Source organism: Coffea arabica, chromosome 6e (assembly GCF_036785885.1).
Source record: "Coffea arabica cultivar ET-39 chromosome 6e, Coffea Arabica ET-39 HiFi, whole genome shotgun sequence".
NCBI lineage: Eukaryota > Viridiplantae > Streptophyta > Magnoliopsida > Gentianales > Rubiaceae > Coffea > Coffea arabica.
Window position 1 is genome coordinate 18,110,035 of NC_092321.1, and position 19,722 is coordinate 18,129,756.

General features: G+C 31.4%; 1 protein-coding gene across 1 annotated transcript; it reads right to left on the reverse strand.

The window, feature by feature from the left end:
• Positions 1-462: 462 nt before the first annotated feature.
• On the reverse strand, positions 463-9,183 carry LOC140009760 (gamma-tocopherol methyltransferase, chloroplastic-like). The gene is made up of 3 exons (XM_072056063.1): positions 8,799-9,183; positions 3,794-3,963; positions 463-555 (listed from the first exon to the last, which is right to left on the reverse strand). Exons 1-3 carry the CDS (start codon positions 9,007-9,009, stop codon positions 463-465), a joined length of 474 nt encoding a protein of 157 aa, XP_071912164.1. The 5' UTR covers positions 9,010-9,183.
• Positions 9,184-19,722: the final 10,539 nt, after the last annotated feature.

Below are 19,722 nucleotides of genomic sequence, written 5' to 3' on the forward strand. Positions count from 1 at the left end.
AATGTAAAATGGTTATATATTTAATACATGATAGGTGTTAATAAATGTGGAGAATTTGACTTTAGGTTTACTCATTTGATTTGTAATTTTCTCTTAGATAGTCAGTCTTTGGCTTAAGATCTTTGCGAATTCTTGATATTATAAATAAATGATGCATTCATTTAAAATGTACAAGTACATACATATATCATAAATATGGTGACGCTGATCACTTTTAAAATTATGCACACACTATTTGTATCTAATCAAGAATGAAATAAGTTTAAACAAGATCAGCTAGGTGAGAGTGCGAAAACTTCACCTTGTAAAACCGCCAAATCCAGGTCTTCAATTGGAGAAAGAAACACATCCAATATGTTACTTTACAGATGGCTTTCTCTCAAGATTACATAGGCAATACAGCTTTGTGCGGCTCCCACAGACCCCTTCGGACACCACCCACCGCCCACTCACCAGTGGAGCTCAAGCAACTACAACTATACGATGAATATACAAATACACATCTGAACTCTGAAGCACAAACACAAAAGCCCCCAAAGTTGACCAAGCACACAACTGAAGCACGAATGCAAAAACCATCGAAGTTGCCCATAATTTAGGCGGTGGATCTATTTTACAAATGGGGTAACAAATTAAACTCGTGTTTAAAATCCAAAAATAAGTATTTATAGAATCGTTTTTTCATGCTCGAAAGAAAAATTGGAACTACTGTAAAAGTTTAAAAATTATAATCCATTTCTTAAATTGCATATTTTTTTTATGAAGAAAGTTTATCCTTTTGCAAAAAAAAAAAAAATTTACACAGCCACGGGATACCTTCATATTTTTAGTAACAAACTCGTGTTTAAAATCCGAAAATATGTATTTATAGAGTCATTTTTTCATGCTCAAAAGAAAAATTAGGACTACTGTAAAAGTTTAAAAACTATAATCCATTTCTTAAATTGCATATTTTTTTTTTATGAAGAAAGTTTATCCTTTTGGAAAAAAAAAAGAAAAAATGTTTACATGGCCACAGGATTCCTTCATATTTTTTTTAATTTTTTTTTCCAAAACAGGAGGACCCCTATTGTTTATATTGACAGTATACATTTTCACATTTTAATGCATATTATTTAATCCAAATTTGAATTCTAATATCAACTTTTGTATATATGACATGTATCCAAAAATGATAGTGAGTGTGTTTGGATTGAAATGATTTGAAAAAAATAATTTGCTTCACAAATTTCAATCACCTTTTTATCTCACATATATCACATCATAAAATATGCTACAGTAATTATCTCAAATAAATCATCCAAATAAACTCAGTGTATACTGTATATTCTGAAACTCTTGGTTGAAATGTAAGATAATTAAAGAATATTTCGTAAAGCTACATATTCAAAACAGTGGAAATGTAAGATGCTGCTTTCAACGTGAATCAAACACAAAGATACCAAGTTTCATCGTTCTATTGCAGCAAGAAAAGTTTGCTTGCATGATATTGCACTATTAATGCCTTACACGAAGAGAACTAAAGAGGGTAATAATGGATATGCCATATTATATCTAAAAGTTGAAGTACTCAAAACTGGTCCAACTTCCACCATACATACACCCAAACCCTAAGAAAACAAATCGAATGTTCCAATTTCTAGGTTTCAATTTTATAGCAAGCCTAATTAAGAATATAAACAAAAATTAAAACTCTGAATGAAGAAAATACGAATAAAAGTATCTAAAACTAAAGGTTGGTAGTACATTACTTTTCTGAAATTTCTTATCAAGAAATAGTTCAAACATGTTCAATAATTCTTTTCTCGTTATACATAATAGTGATTAAGGCACACTCAGATATGTGTATAACTAATTAGAATAAAAATATTTGTAATAATAATTCTCTTATAAAAGTGAAGTATTATAGGGGAAACAAGTGCATGGGCTTAATTTCGGTGATGTTAATAAAGAAAAATTGAAGAAATGTGTGTCAAATATAGTAGATAAACATGGAGAAATTGAACGTAAAAATACGGGAAGATTCGAAGTTATAGTAAAATTGTTGTTTTATTATTTTGTTAGAGAATAAATCCATTTTATCCTTTATAATAAAGGCAAAAAAAATAAAAAATAAAAAGAAGAAAGAACTAACAATACAACACCGTAAAGGGCATCAAGCTTTATATATGGCACATATATGCTTCCTAAAAAATGCCACTGGAGGGAGAGGGGAAAGAAGTCTAGCGTTTGAACTCTGGAGCAAGAGGGCAAGCCCAAACAAATTCCTATGAAATGCCATTGGAATTGTCGAAATTTACAGCATAACCAGTCTATCTGCCTATGAAAAAGCCACTGAAGTTGCTCAAAATTACCGGATAACCGGTCCATGAGCACTGTAGCAACTCAAACTCGCGCTTTTAGTATAGTAAGGATATATACACTCGCCAATTTTTCCAAAAAGGTTATTATCACTTTACCCTCTTAAACTATATCACTACTATCAGTTTACCCCCTAGCGTTATCATTTAGTCACTTTATCCCCATATGTAATTCAACTCAACATGTTAAGAAATTTTGGACAAAAATATCCTTTTATTTTATAGCATTACTACATTATTATTACCACTTTATTCGTTTAAATTACAGTGATACAATCACTTTAGTTCCTAACATTATTTTTTAGACATTTTACCTCATCATTAATCTAACTAGTATAGTCAAAAAATTTAAATATATTCACCCTTTTTATATATAATTAAAAATAAAAAAGTTGGAATGGTTATTCTTCTTTTTTTTCACTTTAAGAGATCGAAAAACATAAAAATAAAAGGATTTTTTCAAATTTCTTTTTTTCACATTTATTAATACTAGGAAAAGAAAAGGAGATAGGAAAGAAGGAGACAAAAAATTAGATTTTGCAAAAAAAGAAAATAAAGAAAAGTCTAACATTATCGTATTACTTTAAGGTTGTCGAGATTAGGATTGGAATTTGATGGTAAACAAAAAAGTGAAATAATTTTAAAATAATAAAAGTATTTAATACTTTTTTATTTGTAATTTAAAAAAAATGAATTGAGCTCTCTCCCTCCTTCTCCCCCTCTCCATCTTTCTATTTTTTTTCAATACTAATAATATTGTCAAGAAGAAAGAAATTAATACTTTGACTTTTTTCTTGATATTAAAAAGGAAAAGAGTCACTCTAAATTTTTTATTATTTTTATTATGCAAAGAGGAGGGTATTTTCTTCTAAAGTTTTTTAACTTGCTAAGTTCGTTTAATGGTAGAATAAATTGTCTAAAAAATAACTCTAGGGGGTAAATTGATAATGAGACTATATTTTATGGGGGTAAAGTGATAATAATTTTAAGAGTTAGACATGTCTTTTCACTTTAATTAACAAACTCCGTTAAATTTGACCGTTAGTCTTGGGGGTAAAGTGACTAAAAAATAACGTTAAGGGGGAAATTGATAGTAGTACCAAACGTTAAGGGGGTAAAGTGATAATAATCCTATTCATATATTCTGTCATTATTCCTTAATAAATGGAAAATCAGAATATGTACTTACTGCTACTTGCATAAAAGTGTAAGCGGCTAGGGTGGTTTAGCAATTCAATAATTTTAGCATACAAATCGTTCAAAACAAAAGTTAGAATGCAAAGTGAGAAGCAATAAGAAAATCATATTCTAGTGGGAAGTAGAATAGATTGGAAATTGTAACACGTGTAGTTCATACAAACCTGGCTTTTCCAAGATATTCTAGTAGGAAATAGACTAGATTGGAAATTGTAATGCGTATAGTTCATACAAACCTGGCTTTCTAAGCCTTGGGAAGCAGTTATAACGCGAGCTCTTTCGGCCTCAACAGGGCTTAGGGTGATGCCTTTAGCTTGAGCATCATATTTGCTTGCTAGGTACCTGGTGCTGCCACCAATACCGGAGCCAACATCAAGTATGTTTCTTGGTTTCTTAGATGGATCCTCTACACATTATTCCATGATAAACAATGGCGGTTAGTTAACCACTACAAAGGAATGAAACAAAAAAATGGCCAAGTTGGAGAGGAGAAAAACTAGAAATTATAAGGAGCATGTTTGACTAGGAAAGAAAATAAACACGTTGAAAAAGAATCAAACCATTTATTTTTCCAAGGTGTTCATGAACTAAACCTAGATTATCAACTGCAGAAATTGCCTATAATTGCTCAAACAAAAAAAAAAAGAAAAAGTCTATGCTCCATATATATTCACATTGCTTCACGCTTGTACAATTTACAATACCAATCTTGTAATTTGACCCATTTGCAATCTAATTTTTTTAAATAGCCAAATATTTATAAAGGACCACCTAAAACCACTGTGAAGAAAGTTAAAGCAAAAGTAAAACTACTTAAAAATGAGAAAGAAAAGGAAAGACCCAAAAAAAAAAGTGTTGCTCTCTTTTTTCTTTTTTGTTGCCTATAGGCCTACAACAACTACTGCTCAGATCCTTCCCAAAGTTGACTATCCTCAATTACATCTGCATGTCCTTTTGTGGTGTCGAATTTGGTGCTCAATTCAAAATGGTCCTTTTTTATCTTGAACTGAAAGTTTTATTTTCTTTCTTAGCTCTAAAGAAGTATTTATTGTTAAGTATGTCTTTGTATCCCACATCGGGAATTTTATAAAGAAATATCTCATCTTAGTGGTTTTAAATATAATAGACTTAAGTAAGTTTAATTGTGCTAAGGGTATCAGCTCAAGTGTCATATGCACCAGTCCAAAAAAGTTTTCGGGGGCCCACGCCCCAGTCTAAGAGAGGTTTTGGTTTGGCATCAAACCAAAAGAGCAAGTCATGGGCCTTTGGGCCATTAATCATTTAGTGCTATTTAAACTCTTTTGTATTTTGAGTTTTAAGTGTCTTTTGGATTTGGGAATTATTCTTAGAGTTTTGTACTCTCTCTTTTGGTTATAGTAAATCTGCTACCTCTTAACCCGTTGATATAGATCAATTGGACCGAAACATGTAAATTTCGTATTTTTCTGTTTGATTTATTTGTTTTGTTATTGTCATTATTGAGTTGCCAAAAACTCTATTATTCTGTTTCATCTATTTCTTAGGACCAGACCTAACATTTATCGTGAATTTCTGTTTCGATCTCCAATCAGAAATGCTTTTTGGTTAAAAAAAAAACAGTTAAAATTTATGTGTAATGTAGCAATCGAGTAATTTGGATGCATCCCACTCTTTTGGGATTTAAAGTCAAATATTTTAGTTTTAAAAAGAATTTTGTTTACCTATAAATAAACATGAAGAAAAATTGTTAATATCAAGGACACATAAATGGCGGTCTATGCAACCAGACATCAATGACCGAAGGATATTGCCGGTGAAATCACGTAGTTTTGGTTTTGCGACAACCAAAACTCCAACGATAGTAAACCGCAATAATGGAAGGGTAGAATGGACTAAGGTAATAGCTATTTTGCCAATTTCATTGACTTTGTTTAAAAAAATATAGTTATTAAACTCGATCAACATTGCTAATTAAATCGATTAATAGGGTGGTAGGCTGGTCTAATTAAACCAATTAACTGGATAAGGCAGGCACTCGTTTAAGATTGGTGAAAGCTTGCGGTTAAATTGGAAGGCCAAAAATCTAGGCATTTTTGGGGAAAAAAAAGAAAAAAAAACAATTTATTGGAGAAGTAATCCCAAAATACTATTATAAGCAAAAAAATTTCTTTCAAGAGAGAATGCTATGGCATTTGCTGTATACTTACACATTATTTCAAAATTTTTGATCGATTTATTAGAACTGCCAAATACACTTCTACTACACTATGGTTTGAACCTATTAAAATATAAAAGCAAAAAGATGACATTATTGGGACGAGTACAATGTGATTTAAAAGTTAAAACTATTCAAGCTAAAACAAGTTGGAGTTATCTACATATTAGCTTTTATCTTTTTACTTTTTCATACTTTTAATTTTCAATAATTTCATTACGCTATTTTATTACTTTATAAAATTCCATCGATTTAACCAGTGACTTACTAATTGAACCACTATCCCACTAACTTAGCCCTTATCCCTTGTCCGTGGCTGGATGGCTTGATTAGATTTAATAATTGTGGACATAACTTCAAGTTAACAGCAACTGACTAATTTTTTTCATTTTTTTTTTTGTGGTTAGGTGGGGTGGGGAAGAGGGCTATTTGACAAAATTACGTGTACTCAAACGTTAGTTTACAAAACTGAACAAACGTCAACGGCTAAATTTTGTAATTAGCTTGTATTGCAAATGAGTACTTAGGATCTTCTGGAAATATCTGATTTTGCTAATATAAGAAGCAATTCCAACAACTCTTATGTGAGGGGGCCGCGTATTTGACAAATGTTTTGCTCTCAAGGGACTCGGCTGTGATATGATAAAATCACAAGATATATATTTTTTTAATTAGGACAAATCTCATTGAAGGTAATTGTAATTAACCCAATTTTGAGTGATACCAGTGTAATTATGTGTTGATTTCTCAAAGGTAACAAATATTTTGTGATACGAAAAATAAGATACATGACTAATGTAACGGAATTGGTGAAGGAATAATATTTTAAAGAGTTTACCTACAAAAAGCTATTGAAAATCACGATATATGTGAGGGACAGATACAAATATGAGAATTTTTAAAATAAAGAAGATGAATCATAATTTAGTTTGCGTTTGTCGTATAAGTCGTATATCGCATAGTATAGAATATTCCTGTTTCAAATAAGATTCATGACTAATGCTATTGGCCGAGGAATAATATTTCATCTTAGATAATTCTGTAATATAAGGTTCCTATTTGGGATTACGGAAGCATACTAAAAAGTATTTCACGTGGTAGATTTTTTGAAAAAAGTACTTATTAAGTTTCTAATTATATTGCTCGAGTGCATAATTATATAAGTGCCTTTTTTATTTGAAATATATTTATCACTTTATTTGGTTCAAAATTCATGATAAGGTGGTCAAATTTTATTTTTTTGAGATACAAAAGTTATTTCAAAATCACTAATTTTGAACTTGGCTAAAAGTGCTTTGAGATCAAAAGCTCTGCCCCTAAATTTCTTCTATTGCCCAAAAGTTTTTTTATTAAAAGCGTCGGATTACCCTCACAGTCTAAATTCTTTAGGACTTTGTATAGGTTGACTTCATGAATCAAAGATTCTTTCCAAAGCTTCATCGCCTTGCCTACCGTTCTGACTCCCTACATCTTCGACCTAAAAGGCTAAAACAAGTTGATTGTCATGGGAAATGACAAAACGAAGTCAAGAATCGAAACTTAATGGGCATCTCCAACCCAGTGAAAAGCTCAGCTGTATTTCAGCTGTCAATGCATATACATTAGCAGAGGAGGGAGGGGTGGGGTTACCCAGCCACGGATTTAAGGGGGGGCTGGTGGGAGCTTAAGCCCCCCCCCAACTTGTAAAGTTGATCCTATTGATAAATTTGCCTCTAACTTGTTTTCTCGTAAAACCAGTATTATACCATAGACCTACAACATATACATTAGGCTAACCAAGAGAGTTTATACACGAAGAGAATAGACACCAATTCAAGCCAAACATGCAATCCATACACGTATGTGCATGTACAGAGTTGCCTACAATGATGGAGCCAAGAGGGGACAGAGGGGGCCATGAGTTTTGAAAATTTTAATTCATAATATGTAAATATGTGTAAAATAAAATTGGCCCCCTCTAAATTTTTACAATTTTAGTTTATATTATGAGAGTTGAGATATATATATATATATATATATATATATGAATTAGTCATCTTTGAATTACCTTTTTTCTTCAGAAAAAGTTATTTATTTTTTATTGTACTAATTATTTAACTTTCAAAAATTAAACATATAATTTGATGTTCCATAGTAAATTGACCCAATGTGATGTATTAGAATAAAAAGACCCAATTCATAATTGTTAATGGGCTAAATAGACCCAATTCATAATTGTTAAAAGCAAGAACTAGTACGTCTAAGAATAGAACTTCAATATTTTGAACTCGACATTCCAAATCATCATCAATTGCAAGAATTATTTGGTATTCATGAGTTATGTCAAGACTTGGTGAAGATAAGAAAATCAGTGATATATCCTCTTATTGACAGATTTATTAGACTTGTTCTTACTCTTCCTATATCAACTGCAACTACAGAGCGGACATTTTCAATTATGAAAATAATCAAGATAAAGCTCCGAAACAAGATGGAAGATAATTTCTTGAATGATTGTCTAACTGTGTATATAGAAAAGGAAGTTGTTGAAAAATTTAGCAGTGATTCAATCATAGATGAATTTAGTTCTATGAAAGAACGTAGAGCTCAATTTACTTCTAAGAAAAGATGTTGAAATTTCAAATTATGTTAACATAACTTTTATCTTTTTTTCAATTGAAAATAGTTACATTTATATTACATGGTTATATATATATATATATATATATATATATATATATATATATATATATATATATATATATATATATATATATTGCATAGGTGACATATTGGAGAGCATCTTCTCATAACGTGCAAATTGGATGGTTTGTGATGTTATAAGATATTTAATCAAACGTTATCTTTTTTGTTAATTTTTGTTATGACTATACCGCATATTTATGAATAGACATACCTTTATAATTAAATTTAATATTTGATATTTTTAGATGTCATATATTTAAATAGAAGAAAGTTATTTTGAACATAATATATTAAGATAATTTTATTAGGAAAAAATTTTGGCCCCCCCCAAAAAAAAATCCTGGCTCCGTCACTGGGGTTACCTGATACAGAGGCAAAACGAAGGGCCGCCTCAATTGTACGAGTCTGAGCAGAATGGACATCAGAACCTGGGACAATGGTGCTACAGTCATAGAAGCCGATGTGAAAGTGATCCCCGCCAGCTATTTCCTCCAGTATTTTGGAATGGGCATCATATGCCGTCGCGATTGCCATATTCGTCTTCTCACTCTCCGTCTTTCCCTCTGTATCCATGTTCTTCCCTCCCACCACTGTTGGTTGTATCGCACAATCCTGTTGACGTTCATTCCTCAACTACTTTTTAGTGCCAAACTAATGAAGAGCTGAACAAAAGATGAGCTTTTTACAGGACTCATAATTGCTTTTATGGTGAAGTACTCCCTTGATCCACAAAGCCCGGCACAATTTTTTTTTTTTTTTTGGGTGGACTAATCTACATTTATTTGCTGATTTTAAGGTAAGAATATGTATGAAACTTGAATTTTTAATTTTAAGACTATCAAACAGGAAATGTCATGCACAAGATTACCTTAAGAACTTCTTTCAGAAGCATATACAATTTCTAAAGCAATATGAATTATTGAGCACAGGAAGTTTTTGTTTCTAGTTGCTCCTTGTGGAGGTACCAATTTCCTGCTGCAAGCCACCAAGTGATGCTTTGGGAATACTTTTGGGAGAGTCTTAGATGTGGAATCTTAAAGAGTATTTCTGCAGGGAAAAGTTTTCATTTTAGGGAACAATTCCCGCTCTTCCCCCAAAGGAAAGAATAAAAAAATTTGCATTAGTATGACATTAGCAAATGGATGTAACCTGCAATTTTTATTGCAGATCTAAGCAACAGATGTTAGGTGGTTGTTTATATTAATTTTTGGTAAAAATCATCACCTATTAAACCATCACTTTAAGAAAGCATAAGGTCACCTGCAGGTTACCCTTTCATGTTTGATCAAGAGTCTGGTGGAAAACAATTAGGATACTCTATTCGGGAGACGGTCATATGATTGTCTTGTGCTTTTTTTTTTTTCTGGAAGAAAATAAATTGTGTTCCCATTTTGCCATCACAATGGTGGGCATCTAAGAGGTGTGCATTTTTGGTCAAAAAACTGATAAAAAATGAGCTCTATGACTAAATGATGCATTTTTTTTTAATTTAAGGGTCTATTTTAGCTAATTCTAATTGTGAGGGACTGAAAAAATTAGGAAAAATCATACAAAACATTTCTCATATTTTGTAAAATGATTTTTTTCGTTCCTCATTTTTAAAGTGTACTTTTATGTCCTTTACAAATTCACATTAGTCAAATTTGATCCCTACCTAGGTTTCCGACTAGTTTTTTGTCAGAATCCACCACGTGCCTTGCACGTGATCATTTTTTAAGAGCAAAATTATCAAATTAAAATTTACATAATCCGATTCATAGTCCCTCATATTTCACAAAAATAAATTTTTTCGTCTCTTACATTTTACAAAATGAATTGTTTCGTCCCTTATATTTCATAAAATGAATTTTTCAGCCCTTACATTTTACAAAATATTTTTTATCCCTCATTGATCATGAGTATGAACAACTTTTTTTAAAAAAAATTCATGTATATAGCTATTTAATTTCATTTGAATAATACAAATAACATGTAATATATTTCTATTTGATTTCGTCTAAACATACTATTCGGGTGAAATTAAATAGATATATACAGAAATTTTAAAAAAATTATTAATTTTTCACTCATTCAATTCTTTTTACTCGGAAATTGAAAACAAAGAAGACATTTAATTCTAAACATTATCAAGTGTTTATATTGAATTAAATTTGGACAGAAAAAAATAAACAAAGAAAAAGTATGACAAAATGAAATAAGTGATTGACACTTTCAAATTTTAAAACAATCACAAGGCAAGAAATTTAACTATTGGTCTTAAAAGGTGACGAGTAGAAATTTCAGATTTAAATCGTAATTTGTTAGCATGACTATAGAATTTGAGTTAGGACCGATTAATTAAATGGTCTTATTAAACAACTCAATAAATGAATCATTACCAAAAGAGAAAAGGCCACAAATATTGAATAGATTAACATGGTGAAATCAAATGGATATATATGGGTTTAAAACAAAATTTTTAGATTTAAACTCATGTATGTATCTATTAAATAGTATGTGTACAACTACAATTTGTTTGTTGAAGTGAAATCAAATAGATATATACATGAATTTTTTAAAAAAAAAAAACTATTCGTACACATGATCAAATAAGGGATGAAAAAATTCATTTTAAAAAATGTGAAAAATGAAACAATTCATTTTGTGAAATATAAGGGTCTATAGATCAGATTATGTAAAATTTGATTTGATAATTTTGCCCCTAAAAAATGATCACATGCAAGGCACGTGATAAATTTCGGCCAAAAACTAGTCGAAAATCTAAGTGGTGACCAAATTTGACCAATGTGAATTTGTAAGGGACGTAAAATTACACTTTTAATAGTGAGAGAAGAAAAAAGTTATTTTATAAAACGTGAGGGACGTTTTGAACGATTTTTCTAAAAAATTATCAAAAATTGGATGGAACTAATTTGACAATTTTTCGTTTATTGCAATATAATCAGCATGTGTACTATTAATGGGATCAGGAGTGGAAGGGCCTGACAAGTTTTATTTTCCACAAGTTTGCTCTTTGAAGTAACTGGGTTGGAAAATAGTATAACAAAAGTTTAAGGGATAATTTCAGATACCTCCCCTGAGGTTTCTGACAGTCTCACTCCCCTCCCCTATGGTTTCAAAAATACCACAAACCTCCCTTATCAGAATATTAGGTCTCATTTCTTACATCATCATTGCCAAAAAGACTTAAATACCCTCACAAGTTTGTTAATATTTCGTGATTATCTGGAAAAATTTAGTTAAGTTAGTTATAAACACAATTAATGTAATTAACGATAAATTAGAATCCTTAGCTGGCAGACCTAGGATTATAAGGTCCTTAGCTGGCTGAAAGCAAATACAGTGAATTTATTGGTCTGGAAAGAATTTAGTAACTTGAACAACATCATCCAAAATATGGATCATAGACACTCCATCTAAATATCAAGAGCTGTATAACTTCATGAAGTACAAAATGGAGCTTAATTGTTACCATTTCTTCGTAAATAGCATCTGATTTTCGTATTTTATAAGCTTCTGTAACCCAGATGTTATTTCAATAATACTGGAAAGGAGTAACGGATTGTCCAGTGAAATGAAGGAGAAGACAAAATTGCAGGTATCTATAATATCCTTTATGCCTTTGTCTATGCAATCCATGCCGAAGAATGAAATGGCGAACACAACATGATGACTTTCTAGTGATCTTATGAAGCAAAGTGTGGATAGTTGCTCCTTAACCCAATGAGATGGTCGTTTTGAGCTGCAAATGATAAAGAACCTTCTGAAAGAGATGAATACAACACGAGAAAGAACAACCTTGGAAATGGAGTTTTCTGATGAGGAATCATGCAAGAAGGTTTGTGACACAACGCCCTTTGTAGTGCTTGGCGCAGTGCAAACTGGCTCTCAAGTTGTTTTTGAAGCTCTAAAATCTGCAGGAAGTTGGAAGAAAGTATTACAGTAAAAACACGGAAGAAAACAACCCTGCAGATACTCTTACCAGTAAAGAGAGAGAGATGAACATGTTAACTACTTTTTTTTCCCTCTTCCTCTGCCAAATTTATTCTTTGGTAGCATAATAATTATGACAGGAGCACAAAACTCCATGTTCGTATCTTCGCCTCTCTACCTGAGAAAACCTTTTTTAAGCTCATGCTTTGTTTTTTCTCAAATATGCCCAAACTCTATGAAGATCTTAGATTACTAAGGATATTCAAGTTACATAGCCTTAAAATTTTTAAAGTGCAAAATCATTAAGCAAGCAACGAAGAAATAAAGATGAAAGCAGTAATACAGCCGAAGTGAATCACTGAAATCTCAAGAAATGACTGCCAGAAAGAGCCGTTGCCTTCCATTTTGTTCACTACTGATGTTCAGACCTTAATGAATGCATTAGTCTCACTTACACCCCCTCAAGTTTCATTCTTGTTAAATTCCCTGCTTTTTCTTCATATGAGATTAGCTCATTAATGCAAGATAATAAGGGCATTTGTGGTATACACTTGTTTCTCTCTCCAGCTACTGATTTTTTATTGCTTGTATTTTTAAATTGGGTCTACTTTGACATTACATATTTAGTTTTAGAGGAAGTTTGTGGTATTTTTGAAACCACAGGAGAGGGGAGTGAGACTGCCAGAAACCTCAGGGAAGGTATCTGAAATTATCCCAAAGTTTAAATATATTGTAAATGATTTGACATAGAGTGCAATAAAACGTGAAATTATTAACTTATCCCGAAATCAAGTAAAGTACAACTCCAGATCCAAATCAAGGGCCTGAACTAAACATGTAAATCCCATCTAAGAAAAAATTATTAAATTGCAAAGATTGAAATGCACAAGAAAGACATAATCTCAAAGAGTGCAGCTATTACTTAGGAAACACTTTATTCTTTATTAATTAGAAAAGCACTCAATTCTTTATCCACACGTAAATCACCAATTATATCTTTGATTATTTTCTGCAGGTATGAACTATGAGGTCAATTGGGTGTATCCATCATGTAAGAGGCAAATCAAAACTCAGAAGAAATGTAAGAATCTATATCCAGAGACCATTATTGAGCATAACAAATTGTTTTATACAGAAACAGTACCCATAACATGCGAGCCAACTTAGTGCTGAGAAGATATATATATATATATATATATATATATGGCTGCTGCGGAGTCAATCTCAAGAAAACAACGTCGTACTTAAGACATTATTTTATTTTTAGCAGAAAACCTTAATTATAAAGTAAGTAGACGGACAATCATAGAGTTCCAGCTTCGACCCATCCATCACTAGCTCACCAAGGCTTGTTTGGATTGCATTTTTTGCCAAAAACTTTTGTGAATTTTCATGAGAAAATTTTTCATTATATATTCTAATTACATTTGTACTTTACATAAATCACATTTTAAGAAAAGTATTATAATATTTTTTATATATAAAAACTCTCAAAAATTATAATATACATATTTTAAAAAAAGTACTACAATATATTTTTCTATAATAACTTTTAAAAATTACAATCTAAACCAACTCTTTGTCTCACTAAATATATAGTTGAAATTGAAAACATAGTGGTTTCACGTGACCTGGCCAAATTAAGACCCCATAAATTCCATTGGTATCATCAAATTAATATTTGTTTGGATAGTAAATTATTTGTCAAATTTTATTTATTACATCGTCGACATATTTTTCAATCATCTTTTTATCTCACATACATTTTATCCAAATAGTATTACAGTATTTTTTTTTAAAAATTATTCCAAATAATCTACTGTCCAAACACACTGACCTAAGTTAGGTCATTTGGAGCCTTACTTATAATGATCTAAAGCCTCAGCGAGGCAGTTGCACGTGTTTTTTTTTTTGGCTTTAAAGGTATACAGTTTTTTTGTTTGAAAGCATACATCTACTAGGTAAATTTGAATGTTTTATTTGAATTGGTACTTGAGGAAGTAAAATTTTGTCCTCAGTTATGATTTACTCTTAGGGTCTGTTTGATAACATAAAAAAGTGCTGAATCTGAATTTTTTCAGACATTCAGATGTTTTGAGTGTTTGATAAATGAAAATCTATTTGCTGAACTTGTTAAGCAGTGCTGAACCTGTGTGTATTTTTTTCAGCACAAGAATCCTAACTGAATGCTTAATTCTGATAAGAATCAATAGAATTACTTCAGCTATCTTATCTTATCTATCAAATCTACCCTTGTTTGTTAATTATGTTCATAATTCTTATCCAATTAAACAACATAATATTCTCTATCTAACGATTTTTAGTTTCTCTTTTCTCCCTTTTTAATGACTTTCACATATTCTCCATACTCCTCATATAATATATTTAATCTTTTATATTAATTTGATTTAAAAATAAATATTGTCATTTTCATACCTAACAATTTTAAACTAATTAAATCATAGATTCTATTTTTTTTTTGAATGAAAGGATATAAGGGCAAAATTATCAAATTAAACTTATTAAGCATTCAGTTATAAATATTTATCAAATAGTATAAATAGGTTTAGCATTAAAATTCAGACATTCATATATTTTTTTCAGTGCTTAAAATTCAGCAAATTAATTGTTTCAGTATTCAGATTTCAGAATTCAGACTTCAGAATTCAGATTCAGTTTTATCAAATGGAACCTTAGTCTATCTGGACTGGTACCTCTCTTTCAGCACATTGGCATAAAAAAGACAATTATTAATCTAAGAAACAATTATTAAATTGTAAGAGTTGAAAGAGACAAGAAAGACATAATCTGAAATAATCAAAACTATTGGAAAAATATTGGAGTCCAAATCGAAGAGATCGACAGCTAGAATCATGTGATCAAGAGGTGCAACTACCACTTAAGAGCACTGAATTCTTTATCAACTCATGAATCACCCGGTAGCATTATTGATTATCTGTCGGTACGAATTATGAAGTCAATTCGATGTATCCGTCACATAAGATGCAAATCAAAGCTCAGAAGAAATGTAAGAATCGATATCCAGAAACCATTATTGTGTATAATAAATTGTCTTATACAGCAAGTTAAATTCTATCTAGTTCAAATCAGTTTGTATAATTTTTAGTACATTTCGTGTAAATTTGTATGGTTTTGATATAAACATAAAATTAATTATAAAAAATGTGCCCCTTTAGTCTCAAAACTCACTTTCGATCAATTTTATGCCAAAAAGTGCACCATCTCTCTGGTTCCCACAATTTCAATGGCAAAATTGAAACACAATTTCTTTCTCTTAAAAAGAAAGACATGACAATCACATAACCACTCCTCTAGCAAAGGAACCTTAATTCTTATCCACCAGATCCATAATCGAACAAGAAAGTGTAAAGGTCATCTCTAGTTTACTCTTTTTTCGATTGTGAATTTGGCGGATAATAATTAGAATTCCCTATTCAGGAGGTGGTCATATGATTGTCAAGTGCTTTTTTGGGAAGAAAATAAATTGTGTTCCCATTTTTCTAATTAAATTATGGGTACCTAAGAAAGGCATGCACTTTTTGGCTAGAGAACCGATGAAGAAATGAGCTCGCAGACTAAAAGGACGCTTTTCTTTTTTATATTTTGATGGACTATTCTCACTAAGTCTAATTTTGATGGGCAAAAAAAAGCTTTTACCAAAAATTTAAGAGACCAATATGGCAATTTTTCTTTGATTATAATATAATCTGCATGTGTAATATTAATAGGATCAGGGGCTGACGGGGTCTCACAAGTTTGCTTTTTAATGTAATTGAGTTGGAAAATAGTGTACCAAGAGTTGAAATATGATGTGATTGAGTTGAAAAATGGTGTAATAAAATATGAAAAATATTAAATACCTGAAATTGAGTAGAAATACAACTTGCCAGGCCTTGAATTGAGATTAGAAGGGGCTCTCCAGAACTAAAGAGGTAAATCCAATCTAAGAAACAATAATTAAATTGCAAAGATTGAAATGAGAAAGACATAATCTAAGATAATCAAAATCCAATCTAAGAAACAATGGCATAATAAAATATGAAATTACTAGATACCCGAAATCAAGTAGAAATACAACTTGTCAGGCCTCGAATCCAGATTAGGAGGGCCTCTCCAGAACTAAGCATGTAAATCCAATCTAAGAAACATTGGTGCAATAAAATATGAAATTATTAAATACCCAAAATCGAGTAGAGATACAACTTGTCAAGCCTCGCGTCCAGATCAAGGGGCCTCTCGAAAACTAAACATGTAAATCCAATCTAAAAAACAATTATTAAATTGCAAAGATTGAAATGCACAAGAAAGATATAATCTAAAAAGAATCAAAATCCAATCTATGAAACAATTATTAAATTGCAGAGATTGAAATGCACAAGAAAGACATAATCTGAAAGAATAAAAAATATTTGAATAACATTGGAATCCAAATCGAAGAGATCGATAACCAGAATCATGTGATCAAGAGGTGCAGCCACTACATAAGAAAAACTCCATCTTTGATCAATTAGGAAACACTCAATTATTTTATCCACTCGCTAACCACCATACAACTCTATCTTTTATCCACTCAATTCTTTTATATTTTTCTATAATACTTCCCAAAAATTACACTCTAAACCGGCTCATAGTCTCACAAAATATGTAGTTAAAAACTCAATTTTCTTTATTCAAACCCAATTTCTAAGCAGGTCTAGTCAATGTCTGTTCAACTCAATTGATTAACTCGGACGGAATGCCCACCGCATCCTCGGTTCAATGTTTGGAGTCTGTTGGTCCCGTATGGTTTAAAAACGGTGTTATATGTTGATAGATAATTGGGAGACAAGGTGGATAAGGAAAACTCCCGTGAAACCAATGCGTTCTGATTTTCAACTACATATCTTTATGGGATAAGACTTAGAAAGCTGGTTTTTTTTGTTTTCGATACGATAGTTTCTTACACTATTGGGGAGGGGGAAGGATCTGAAGAGGTTCAAGAATAATTCGAAGAGAATTGAACCACCACCAGACTAGACGGATGCACTATGCACCTACCTAGATTTTTTTAAATAATGCCACATTTCATTGAGGCACCCCACCAAGTTTTAATACTTTGGTGGTGGTTACCAACCCAAAGACTGGTGGTTGACTCAGAGAGCTGGCGTCCGCACATTTCTGGACCAATCTTTCATGGGAACAGTAAGGACGGTCCCATATGTAGAATAAAGGGGTAATTTCAGAAACCTTCCCTAAGGTTTTTGATAGTCTCGCTGTCCTTCCCTAAGATTTTCAAAATATCGAAAACCTCCCCTAAAACTAATTAGCTAGTAACAAATCAGCCTAATTAAAATACAAAAATAATATAAAATTAGTGTTAGGAGAGAGAAAACAATTTAATTCCATAACTGCCCTCAAGTTTTGCATTAGATAGTTAATTTACTAAGAACAATATACATTTATTTTAACTTTATGAAATGCTGATCCTTGAATTTTAATGTTGAGATTTTGCTTAATAGTCGAACCATTTGCTTATGGATGTTGGTTGAATATTTTATATTCTTAGATTAGTTAGTCATAAATTGAAAGAGTTCTTGATCTTGAAAGCTGACTGGAGAGATATTTCTTGAAAATTGTCACTAATACTTGACATATGTTTTTAATTGTATCTTGGCAATATATGATTCGAGTAATAGCCATTGTTTGAATTTAATTGCTTGATTTGTGTTCTCATGAGGTGTAGGGGAAATTGATAGGTCATAATTTGTTACTAAATTTATAATTATTTTTCCCTTGATTTTAGCCAAATATTATTTTAATTAATAGATTCTACTTATATTTGGTTAACGGTGCCAATTGTAGGAAAATGAGCAAAATATGATAAAAGGGATAATTTTCCAAGAATTACTGTCAAGTCTAGAGAAGTTCGGGATTGATATTGGGCAGTTTCCCAATCCAAGTCAAATTCCAAAACTTGACAGCTACTGAAGTTTCCTATTTCTTTGCATTCCACGTCAATCTCGAGCAATTGGGAGAGTTTTTAGAAAATTGAATTGTAATAGGAAACTCTTTAAGAATTTGATTGGTATTAGGAAACCAATCAATTAAGCAATTCGGCAAGGAGAATTCAGCATATAGCTCTTGCTTAGGAACAAAGCATAGTTATTCTTGTTTTCTTGACCGATTGACAAGAAGACAATTGGAAAGTTTCGAACAGATTTTTGCATGGTTTGTTCTCCATTAATGGAGAACTAATTTCATATTTCTAGTCAAGAGGACAACTGAAGATTTGGTTCAACAATAACTGTGAGATCTAAATTATTTTAATTGCTTCTTTCATTCATTGGTATTTATATGTTTTCTGCTTTTAGTGGCTATGACTATTGTATTTGATTGAATAGTCGCGTAATATTTAATTATTCACATAGTCTATTTGCTAATTGGGGGTAGTTGAATCCGTAATTGTTTGATTACTCCATCCCGGTAGCAACTAGCATGATTGGTTTCATGTTAGGGAAACGTATGATATAACTTAAACGAACCCTCGTAGCGTATTTATTGGTTAGGATTGGGTTTTTCCAATTCTTATTGCAATCGAGAAATTAAATCCTATGGTCGTACCTAGGGTTATTTCTTGGTTAGGAAAATAGTTAATGGTCGTATCTTGACTATCGAAAAAGTAAGGAAAGACTAGTTGTTTATCACGTGCATGACAACTATAACCAATCTATTAATGAGTAATTGAATTATCTTTGCATCGATGATCAGTTGAATGAACCGTGTTTGAAAAGTTGCACCTATGATTAGAATCGTATTGTTTATTGATTAATTCATGTTTATTTCTGTTAGTTGTTTCATTAGTTAGTTAATTAGTTATTTTATATTCTTCAAAAACCTCCCATTCTTCGGACCCTGGAAGAAACGAATTATCCCCAATCCCTGTGGATTCGACCTTACTTGCCCAATATACAAATTAGAGATTTTTCGTGAATAAATTCTGATATATCGGATTTAGCAAACTCTTCGGAACTAGGGTGAATCTAGTAACCCATTGCACATCTAGAGTCCCTGTTCCAGTACCAGAATTGACACGAAGTTGCTTCTGTTGGCAATTAGGATTATTAATATTATTATTGCACAGGCTCGACACCTGTCAATACTCACCTAACAAACCTCCACCCGGGGAAAATTTTTTGGAAAAAATCTACATTAGGGTATACATTAGCAGAAAATGAAAAAAAAAAAACTTTAGACTGCAATCTAGTAACATGTGTCCCAGGTGCACAAAGAAATTGAAACATATAGAGCTTTGATTGTCAAAAGTAGCACTAGTACTCGTCGGAGTTTAATTCA